General features: G+C 52.9%; 4 protein-coding genes; 2 read left to right on the plus strand and 2 right to left on the minus strand.

The window, feature by feature from the left end:
- Positions 1–908: 908 nt before the first annotated feature.
- CHC_T00005034001 (hypothetical protein) lies at positions 909–1280 on the minus strand. Its single transcript, XM_005716424.1, has one exon. It carries the CDS (start codon positions 1278–1280, stop codon positions 909–911), a length of 372 nt encoding a protein of 123 aa, XP_005716481.1.
- A 2363-nt stretch (positions 1281–3643) lies between these two features.
- CHC_T00005035001 (hypothetical protein) lies at positions 3644–4102 on the minus strand. The gene has a single exon (XM_005716425.1). It carries the CDS (start codon positions 4100–4102, stop codon positions 3644–3646), a length of 459 nt encoding a protein of 152 aa, XP_005716482.1.
- A 64-nt stretch (positions 4103–4166) lies between these two features.
- On the plus strand, positions 4167–8654 carry CHC_T00008809001 (Sel1-repeat containing protein). XM_005716426.1 is given in 2 exon segments: positions 4167–8291; positions 8292–8654. 1 exon segment carries the CDS (start codon positions 4167–4169, stop codon positions 8289–8291), a length of 4125 nt encoding a protein of 1374 aa, XP_005716483.1. The 3' UTR covers positions 8292–8654.
- Positions 8655–9459: 805 nt separating this feature from the next.
- CHC_T00005036001 (hypothetical protein) lies at positions 9460–10701 on the plus strand. Its single transcript, XM_005716427.1, has one exon. The coding sequence runs from the start codon at positions 9460–9462 to the stop codon at positions 10699–10701; it is 1242 nt and encodes a 413-aa protein (XP_005716484.1).
- The last annotated feature ends 485 nt before the right edge of the window (positions 10702–11186 follow it).

Here is an 11186-nt window from a genome sequence, read left to right on the forward strand (position 1 = left end):
CGAGCAGAACGAGATTGACGAGACAGTAAAGTTTTACGCAAGTCGAGGATTGGCTGTCGAGGATTGGCTGAGACAGTAAAGTTTTACGCAAGCAAGTCGAGGATTGGCTGTCGAGGGGGGGCTGTCGAGAGGTGGCTGTCGACGGTTGGCTATCCTCCGCGGCTCTCGCTCTTGTCATAAAATTATATTCTTGCACACACCATCAAGTTGCGTCGCGGGTGTTGAGCGCAGGTTGTCGCCTGAAATTTGGCGAGAGCCAACAGTCCAATGAAAAGGCTCCATGGCCGCCGCCATCGCTCGATGGTTGGCTGATGATGATTTAGGGTGCGTACCATTGTAGATTTAATGATTAATCAGCGCGGCGGAGCGGCGCGCACCGGAGCCCTGTTCTGGTTGCCATAAAGTCGGGGTGACCGGGTCACTGTAGACCCGATCACCTGAAGAAACGACATACATTTTCCAGATATCCCTGGCTTGCCTTTTAGACGTCGATGCGATGGTGAGCCTCCGTAATTTGCTCGTGCGAGCAGAAGGCGCCGAAGGAGTTGAGGGTATCGTGGTGCGATCTATGGAGCTATATGAGCGCGCTATCGAGGAGGGTGACGACGTCGATGCAATGGTGAACCTCGGTAATTTGCTCGCAAGAGGTGCCGAAGGAGTAGATCGTGACGCAGTGCGATCTGTGGAGCTGTATAAGCACGCTATCGAGAAGGGTGAGGACGTCGATGCGATGATTCACCTCGATTTTTTGCTCGCAAAAGGTGCCGAAGGAGTAGAGCGTGACGCGGTGCGATCTATGGAGCTGCTTGAGCGCGCTATCGAGAAGGGTGAGGACGTCACTGAGATGTTTAACCTCGGTGTTTTGCTTGCAGAAGGTGGCGAAGGAATTGAGGGTAACGCGGTGCCAGCTATGGAGCTGATGAGCGCGCTATCGAGGAGGGTGAGGACGTAAATGCAATGTATAACCTCGGTAATTTGCTGAAACAAAGAGCCGAAGGAGTAGAGCGTGACGCGGTGCGAGCTATGGAGCTATACGAGCGCGCTATCGAGAAGGGTGAGGACGCCGATGCGATGGTGAACCTCGGTAATTCGCTGAAACAAGGCGCCGAAGGAGTACAGAGTGATGGAGTACGAGCTGTGGCTGTGGCACTGTATGATCGTGCAATGGCGAAAGGAAATTCAGGTAATGCGACTTGCAATCTTGCGATGATGTTGAGGGACGGAGCGGAAGGGGTGGAGCGCAATGCGGTGCGTGCGGTGGAGCTGTTTGAGATGGACATGGGAACGGAAGCAGAGCAAGTCAATGGTGTCATGATGCGGGACGGGGCGGACGGGGTGGCCTGCGATACGGATGGAGCGATACGGTTGTACGAGATGGCGGTCGAGGAAGACAAGAACGCGGAGGCGGTAGCCACGCTTGCGGCGTTGCGGCGAGACAGATCAGATGGCAGTACGCGGGACGAGGGGTGAGTGAGAACAGAGGAAGGCGGGATGGAAGGCGGGATGGAAGGCGTGGGCAGTGGGGGAGGAAAGTGCCGCATGGATAGGCGGCGTAATGACATATTTTTAGTGTAAATGTTTGCGGTGTAATTATTATTTTATAAGACAACAGTAACACGTGTACAGTAGTGCATTCATCATCGCCGCGATGGCCTTCTTCTACAGCAGGAGCGGGGAGAGGAGAGGAAGATAGGGACAAAGGAGGACGGAGCGGGACGGCAGAGTTGCGGGCGAGTCTCCGACACCGGTGGCCAACGTCGACTCGGAGTTAATCGAAAACACTCGTCTATACTTTTCTCTTAACTCTCTTTGTTGGTCTCGGGACCAGATTGACAGTGGACACGCTGAGCTTGCTACTGTACAGTACCGGCGCTGGACATAATTTAAATGGGAGATTCTGTGATTGGCGCTGCAAGCGATCGCCCTAGATCTACAGCTTTTAGCCAATTTAAATTTGGGGTATGGGTCGGCGCGCTGGAGATGCCGAGATGCGAGGGATGCGAGGCGGGTTCTCCCTGGTTGTAAATAAAGTTTTTTATCATTCGCGATATGCACCGTGATTTTAATACGTATTTTAATGTGTACCTTATCATACCCTTGTAAACATACCTGCTGTCTACAGCAGCCTACATAGGCCACTGATTGTCTTCCACAGTGTAATCTGGTGCGCGTAACTCGCGCACCAGATTCCACTGTGGATTGATTATCTATATCTCCCAGCGGCCGCCGCTGGGAGATATAGATAATCAAATTAAATTTACGACGGTGTGCATCTGAGGCAGGCGAAGGCTCCCATGCCTCACATGAGCCAAACATCTGGTGATGTTGATTGTTGTGGGGAACTCGTATTGGACAATTAAATACTGTAAGCCCTATCTCAACAAGCCCTATCTCAACAAGCCCTCGTTGAATCCCTTGGCGAAATCCAAGTGTGCCCGTGCCCGCCTTGTTGGATCGCATGCCTGCCATCTCGAGATCACCTTCAACCTCTTCTGTGGCCTCGTGAATGGCCACCGGCCCCTTTGCGCCTGATTCTGTCTTTACGGTAAGTCGTGCACCAAAATGGACAAACGACACCGCACATAACTTACGTATAACATACGGCCGGCCCGTTCGCGTACCTGCCTCCCCCATCTTCCGCAAGCTAAACGCATTCCACCCCTTACCTACCGAAAAACATCAACTCGTTTCACAGCAAGACCGACCGCAACCGCCATCTGCCCCCCAAGACGTTTCGAAAATATACTCCTTCACATCACATCTTTTCCCTTGTCGCCAACTCGTCATCCTGAACAATGGTGCTGGACCATCTCAAGGACAACTTCTACATCGTCCTGTTTGCGTATTTCGCGGCCTTCCTGCCGTGGACCGCGTTGACAGCTTTCGACTTTATCTCACCGGCGTGGCGCAAGGCACGCCACGTACGCAACGCAGGATACATCAACCTGTTCCTCAGCGGTGTCCCAGCTCTTTACATCTTATTTTACATTGTGATTCAAAATGGGAACGATACCAAGGAAATGTTCACGGCGATTGTCGCATTGCTATTTGCGCTGCTGTATTTCTTGCGGACAGCGTGGGGCTTGTGGCAGCTTCGCATGTTTGTGACGTGGGCTTCCAAGAGTATTCAAGCTCTGCGGGCGCTGGGGATTCATTATAAGCCTCCGGTTGCTAAAAAGAGCAAAGATGCCAAAGAGAGCAAAGATAAGCGTAGGCGAGGAAAGGGCAAGAACGAAGGCCAGGACAAAACGAAGGTCCTGTCTGCGGATGAGATGGCGGATGAGCTGTTAGTCAGCGACGAACTCATCGAGAATCGCCTTTTTCATGGAAATGCCCGTTGTTACATGCAGTTCGAAGACATGGATATCACGACGGACTCATCGCAAGGCCACATTGTTCTCCAGCGTCTTCTGTCCATACCAATCCGATACGTGTATTATACGGTGTTGTGGTGCTTTGGGCGAAAGAGTGTGCCGAAAGTGCGTCGGGTGCCTTACGAACCGGAGGAGGTTTGGCTGCGGTGGTCTGTAGCGTTTGCTGCTCAAGGACTGGGAGGGTGGATGAAGGAGTTTCGATTTGCAGCGAAAGCCGACGAAGATTTGTCGAGTTCGAACAATATGCAGCAGTACAAGAATCGACGGGACTACGTGGCGAGCCGAGTGCTGGCCACGGCTGGATTAGAGCTGTGGCTGGGACGTTGCGTACCGCTGGGTGAGGACTCAGTTGTGTCGAAGACAGAACTATTGCAAAAAGTAGCCGAGTCAGGCTGCGGTTTGCCGTTTGATGCAAAACAGGTGAATGTGATGGAGTCACCTGAAGAGGGGTACAGGTCGTACGCTCTGAAACTGTCGGGGATCATGCAGGACATGCCGGTTTCGTTTGGGAAAGAAATCGAGGGGTTTGATATCGAGAGAGTAGAGTGGCTGGCGATCTTGCTGAACATGGGGGGTGAAGTCATGTCAAAGAAGGAGGCCCAGAACACCAAGCGGGAGGAAAGTAAGTCCGAGTCGTTGCCGCACAATGATTTTGCAATGGAGAATCTGCGGGAGCAGCTGGGGATCGGGGAGAAGTTCCTTGGGGAAGTTGTGCAGGGGAGAAGCATTGCCAGTCTGAGTGCGTTCCCGCTGCCGGAATGGTGCTTTCATTTGGTGTCGGGTGAGAACCGAATGGTGACGAAGATCGGAGAGCTGATGGATTGCGGGCTGGCACTGATGGCCGGGGGTCAGGTACGATTTATGGTTGAGAAAGATGAGCGTTGGGAGAAGCGCTGTATTGGACCAGAGACGACAGAGACTGGAGCATTTTTGAACGGTGACGAGGTATGCACGGATGAAATTGAATCGAAAAGTAATGGTGTATTTACAACGCATGTGCGGTTAGAAGAAGCGAGGCTTGCATATCAGTTTGGTGTACCACTGCAAGAGTTTGAACATGTAGAGCAGACGCTGACTTTCATGGGTCATTCTCTTGAAAGCCTACGAACAAGACTCGGAGGATGGGTGAAGGGAAACGAAGATGCACAGGCCAGGGCTTGGAGACCTGTTTTGTTTAAAAGTGGAGAAAGGAAAACAATGTGGGAGAAAGTCGGGGGTCTGTCTGCAGAGCTGTCACAAACGGTTTGTGAGAGAGGTGAGAAATGTGTTCTGAAAGATCGTGGGGTCCAATCGCGGTTGGTATGGGAGTTGCAAAACATTGTTCGAGAGGGAATGTGTGGAGCTGAAGGGTGCCCGAGTGCGATACGGGCAGTGGCACTATGCCTACTTAGTTTCCCTGCGATCGAAGTGACAAGGATGGAAGGTGGGATTGGAGGGGCTGGGGAGCAACAGAGGTCGAGGGAAGCGGGAGAAGTGGAGATCAAGCAAGGAGAGAGCTGTGTGACTCTCGTATTGGGAAGCGGGGAAGAAGCACAAGACCAGACGGGCAGGATCAAGACGGTTGAGTTGACCATAACGGCGATGTGCGCCCCGCAACAGACTAAGCTCGATGTTCGACTCCAGTACACAAGCGAGCATGTGCATGAAGTGAGTGTACGGTTACGTCGTGGGGAAAATGGTGCAGAGGGGGTGTTCGAGTGGGAGTGGTGGCGAGATGCGGCGATGGGGCGCATGGAGGGCCTAAAGCGATGGCAAGAGAATCACGAAATGGAAGCAGTGGAATTCCGTACGTCTAGACTCCCAATAGACTCTGGTTTGCGGATTGTGGATTCAGCGGTAAGGGAGAGTGGGCATGAGTTTGTGACGTGGGCGGGATGGGAACCGTTCCGAACGAAACATTGCAAACTTGAAGTTGAGAGTGAGAAACTGCTGGTGGAGTTTGCCGTGACACGGCAGCCAGGGTCCCTTGCTGTGAGAAACAAGAAAATATATTACAGTGTCGACCGTATGGTGGGAAGGAGACGCTCTGTCGGGTATGCAGAAGCAAAGCGTGAGTCGATCCGTGATGGGTGTCTCATTGTGAGAGAAGCACTTATAGAAGGCACGAGGGTTGTGGAAAGTGGCACGGCGCTGTCGAACCAGACTGAAGACACCAAGGACGTGATTCGTAAGGCCGAGAATCTGATTGGCGGAGGACATGAAAATTTCGGGCGGGCCATTTTTCTGCTCAAGGTAGCGGCACTGGAGAGGAATGACATTGGCGCTCTGTGCACATGTGTGGAGCTTTTGAGGAAAGGGGGGCCGACAGGGATGCATGCGGGGAGGACATCGAACTTGAGAGAAGCGGCGCAAATGATCAAAGTGTTCTTTCATGCTAAGTTGCATACAAGCTTGACATCTACGTCAACACGCGGTGACGATGGGTTTGAGAAGTTGTTTGATTTGTTTGCAAAGCTAGTGATGGAGCAGAGTTGTGATGGAGTGATCGTGGATTTGTTCGTAGATGCGCTCGAAGATGCGATTGAGTTTGACGTGGCCGGAAACCTTCGAAAATTTCATGCATGGATACGAAAAGCGATTGTGTGTTCCCGGAAATGGAATCAGTTGGACAAGCTTGCCAATTTTTCGGACTTGGCGGTTGGAAATGGCGGGGATGTGAAGTCGAGGGAGGCAAAAGGTGATGGTGCTGGAAAGGAGGCCTTTTTCTCCGAAGGAAAGGTGACCGAGTGTGACGATATGACGTATGATCTTGTTGGCAAGGCTTTACTGGAACGCATGATAAGCGAATACGCGACGTTGTCTTCAAGAGAAGGAATTTGGATTGTGCTGGGTACTGCCGGACAGGGGGCTCCTTGGTGTGCGAGAGAGAGACAATATGCGGGAAGTCAGGATGAGAATTCAAGCGGACACGCCATGAATAGCCTTGGAGTTCTTTTCCAGCTAGGGGCACGAGGGGTGGGTCGTGACGCTCCACAAGCCAAACTTCTATACGAGACTGCGATCGAAGAGAATGAAAACTGTAAGGCGATGTATAACCTCGCTTTTTTGCTGAAACAAGGTGCCGAAGGAGTAGAGCGTGACGCAGTGCGATCTATGGAGCTGTATGAGCGCGCTATCGAGAAGGGTGAGGACGTCGATGCAATGGTGAACCTGGGTGTTTTGCTGAAAGAAGGTGCCGAAGGAGTAGAGCGTAACGCCGTGCGATCTATGGGCCTGTATGAGCGCGCTATCGAGAAGGGTGACGACGTCGGTGCCATGGTGAATCTCGGTAATTTGCTCTCAGAAGGTGGGGAAGGAGTAGAGCGTGACGCAGTGCGATGTATGGAGCTGTATGAGCGCGCAATCGAGAAGGGTGACCACGTCGGTGCAATGGTGAACCTGGGTGTTTTGCTCGAAGAAGGTGCCGAAGGAGTAGAGCGTGACGCAGTGCGATGTATGGAGCTGTATGAGCGCGCTATCGAGAAGGGTGAGCACGTCGGTGCCATGGTGAATCTCGCTATTTTGCTCTCAGAAGGTGGGGATGGAGTAGAGCGTGACGCAGTGCGATCTATGGAGCTGTATGAGCGCGCTATCGAGAAGGGTGAGGACGTCCGTGCCATGGTGAATCTCGGTAATTTGCTGAAACAAGGAGCCGAAGGAGTAGAGCGTGACGCAGTGCGATCTATGGAGCTGTATGAGCGCGCTATCGAGAAGGGTGAGCACGTCGGTGCCATGGTGAATCTCGGTAATTTGCTCTCAGAAGGTGCCGAAGGAGTAGAACGTGACGCAGTGCGATGTATGGAGCTGTATGAGCGCGCTATTGAGAAGGGTGACCACGTCGGTGCCATGGTGAATCTCGGTAATTTGCTGAAACAAGGAGCCGAAGGAGTAGAGCGTGACGCAGTGCGATGTATGGAGCTGTATGAGCGCGCTATCGAGAAGGGTGACCACGTCGTGCCAATGGTGAACTTGGGTGTTTTGCTGCAACAAGGTGCCGAAGGAGTAGAGCGTGACGCAGTGCGATCTATGGAGCTGTATGAGCGCGCTATCGAGAAGGGTGAGCACGTCGATGCGATGTACAACCTCGGTGTTTTGCTCTCAGAAGGTGCCAAAGGAGTAGAGCGTGACGCAGTGCGATCTATGGAGCTGTATGAGCGCGCTATTGAGAAGAGTGAGCACGTCGGTGCCATGGTGAATCTCGCTATTTTGCTGCAACAAGGTGCCGAAGGAGTAGAGCGTGACGCAGTGCGATCTATGGAGCTGTATGAGCGCGCTATCGAGAAGGGTGAGCACGTCGGTGCGATGTATAACCTCGGTCTTTTGCTGAAACAAGGTGCCGAAGGAGTAGAGCGTGACGCAGTGCGATCTATGGAGCTGTATGAGCGCGCTATCGAGAAGGGTGACGACGTCGATGCAATGGTGAACCTGGGTGTTTTGCTCGAAGAAGGTGCCGAAGGAGTAGAGCGTGACGCAGTGCGATGTATGGAGCTGTATGAGCGCGCTATCGAGAAGGGTGAGCACGTCGGTGCTATGGTGAATCTCGCTATTTTGCTCGAAGAAGGTGCCGAAGGAGTAGAGCGTGACGCGGTGCGCGCCGTGGCATTGTATGATCGTGCAATGGCGAAAGGAAATTCCGGTAACGCGACTTGCTATCTTGCGATGACGTTAAGGGACGGGGCGGAAGGGGTGGAGCGCAATGCGGTGCGTGCGGTGGAGCTGTTTGAGATGGACATCAAGGAACGGAAGCAGAGCAAGTCAATGGTGTGTCTTGGAGACATGTTGCGGGACGGGGCGGACGGGGTGGCCCGCGACACGGATCGGGCGATACAGTTGTACGAGATGGCGGTCGAGGAAGACAACAACGCGGAGGCGGTAGCCCAACTTGCGGCGTTGCAGCGGGACAGATCAGACAGCAGTACGCGGGACGAGGGTGAGTGAGAAGTTCTCACTCACCCTCTCCGCCTTCTCTCTGAGGAAGGCGGGGGCGGGGTGGAAGGCGATGGCAGTGGCGCGGACAGCGTAATGTAACATATTTTTGGATATTATTATTGTATATATATAGGACAACAGTAACACGTGTACAGTAGTGCATTCGTCATCGCCGCGAGGGCCTTCTCCTTCAGCCAGGGAGGAAGACAGGGATAAAGGAGGACGGAGCGGGACGGAAGAGTTGCGGGCGAGTCTCCAACACCTGTAGCCACCGTCGACTCGGAGTTAATCGAAAACACTCAGCTGTACTCTAACGGTACTCCGTTTCCATTAAAGGCAAAGTAGCCGACTTTCCTGCCTCCCTTACCCGAAGCCATCGGTCACCCAGTTTAACCCTGCTGGAACACGTGTTACACGTTCCCGCAGAAAACTATCCTCGCTGTGGCCCTCACTGTATCCTCGCTGTTACTGTAATGCATAAGGGGTGCAAGTAACATTCCTTCCACGCCCTCGTTCCCGCTACGTACAAGACTTGTACTACAAGTATGGGGTACAGTACCCAAAACTGAACAGTGACCCCAAAAGTTGAACAAGCGAAAAATCTGCCCTTTTTATTCCAAAATCAAGATTGAGCACTAGAAATGGACATATCCCCTGACTTCAGGTCCAACAAATTGGCGAAAAATAAAATAAAATCAAATCTGACCACGAGCTTTGCCGCCCAAATTTCGATTGGATACCATACTTTCAAGTTCATCTCAGCACTGAAGCAATCAGCACTGAAGCAATGAAGTCGTTCGAGGCAGATAGAATTTGAGATACAACTTTTTTTGAATTTTTGAAATTTTTTTGATACTTACTTTGCGTTGACCAATAAAACTGTTGTTCAAGTTTCGAGTGACATTGGGCTCGGGATCGACGACGCCACTGTAGCGCTCCCACGTGTTCGGGAATTCTACGTCTACTACTATCCACCATTAAAAACATTAAAAAAAGTCACCCCGACCTGGACCCCGACCTGGACGGTCAAGGCCATCTAACTCGTCGGATTAGCGAAAAATGACTTGCCTTCCGCAGCTTTTTGAGAGACACGTATGGTTGGTGGCATACGTTTCACGGCATTTGGCCTTATAATGAAATCATTTTTTTGCGTAAACCCTCTAGTGTCATCATTCCCATGTACAGCACGCACACCTGTCACACGCACACACGCACAACTGCGACCGTCAACCGCCGCCGCCTCTTAGGCGGCGGTACATTATCATCGCAAGAAAGAACACAAGTCGCGTTACCGGAAATGCCTTTCACCATCGCACGTTTCCGCAATCCCATAGCGCATACTATGCTAGTCTCGATGCCCACCTCCCCTTCTTATAGCAGGGCACCCAGATTGACTATTGCACTGATGTGGTCAGCCTTGTCGATCGCCATCTCGTCGTACTCCGACAAGCACAACTCATTCCGTACCTTTAGAATGAAAGTTCCCGAGATTGAACATCGCCTCGACGTGACCAGCCTTGTCGATCGCCCTCTCCCACAGCTCCTTCGCTCGTGCCGCGTTTCGCTCCACCCCTTCCGCGCCATCGTACAGCAAACACCCGAGATGGTTCATGGCGTCGACATGATCAGCCTTATCGATCGCCTTCTCCCACAACTCCCTCGCTCGAATCGAGTTCCGCTCCACTCCTGCCCCATTTTTGAGCAGGGCCCCGAGGTTGTACATCGCGTTCACGTGATCAGCCTTCTCGATCGCCCTTTCGTACAAATCCCTCGCGCGTACCATGTTACGCTCCACTCCTTCTGCGCCATTATCAAGCAGGAACCCGAGGTTTTTCATCGCGCTGACGTGATCAACCTTCTCGATCGCCCTTTCGTACAACTCTATCGCGCGTACCGCGTTACGCTCCATTCCTTCTGCGCCAGTATCGAGCAGGACCCCGAGGTTGTACATCGCATCGACGTCGTCAGCCTTCTCGATCGCCCTTCCATACAACTCCGCCGCGCGTACCGCGTCACGCTCCACTCCTTCTGCCCCAGTATCGAAAAGGAACCCGAGGTTGTACATCGCATCGACGTGATCAGCCTTATCGATCGCCCTTTCATACAGCTCCATCGCGCGTACCGCGTTACGCTCCACTCCTTCTGCGCCATTATTGAGCAGGAACCCGAGGTTGTTCATCGCGCTGGCGTGATCAACCTTCTCGATCGCCTTTCGTACAGCTCCATCGCGCGTACTGCGTCACGCTCCACTCCTTCTGCGCCAGTATCGAGCAGGACCCCGAGATTGTACATTGCATCGACGTTGTCAGCCTTCTCGATTGCCCTTCCATACAACTCACTCGCGCGTGCCGCGTTACGCTCCACTCCTTCTGCCCCATTATCGAAGAGGAACCCGAGGTTGTACATGGCATCGAAGTGATCAGCCTTATCGATCGCCCTTTCATACAGCTCCATCGAGCGTACCGCGTTACGATCCACTCCGTCCGCGCCATTATCGAGCAGGAGCCCGAGGTTGTTCATCGCACCGACGTGATCAGCCTTCTCGATCGCCCTTTCGTACAAATCCCTCGCGCGTACCACGTTACGCTCCACTCCTTCCGCGCCATTATCGAGCAGGACCCCGAGGTTCAACATCGCCCCGACGTGATCAGCTTTCTCGATCGCTCCCTCCCAGAGCTCCTTCGCTCGTGCCGCGTTTCGGTCCACTCCGTCCGCACCATTTTTGAGCAAGAAGCCGAGATTGTTCATCGCGCTGACGTCGTCAGCCTTCTCGATTGCTCTTTCGTACAGCTCCATCGCGCGTACCGCGTTACGCTCCACTCCTTCTGCGCCATTATCGAGCAGGACTCCGAGATTGTACATTGCCTCGACGTGATCAGCCTTCTCGATCGCTCTCTCCCAAAG

This window comes from Chondrus crispus, genomic scaffold (genome assembly GCF_000350225.1).
Source record: "Chondrus crispus Stackhouse genomic scaffold, scaffold_266, whole genome shotgun sequence".
In the NCBI taxonomy this organism is placed as follows: domain Eukaryota; phylum Rhodophyta; class Florideophyceae; order Gigartinales; family Gigartinaceae; genus Chondrus; species Chondrus crispus.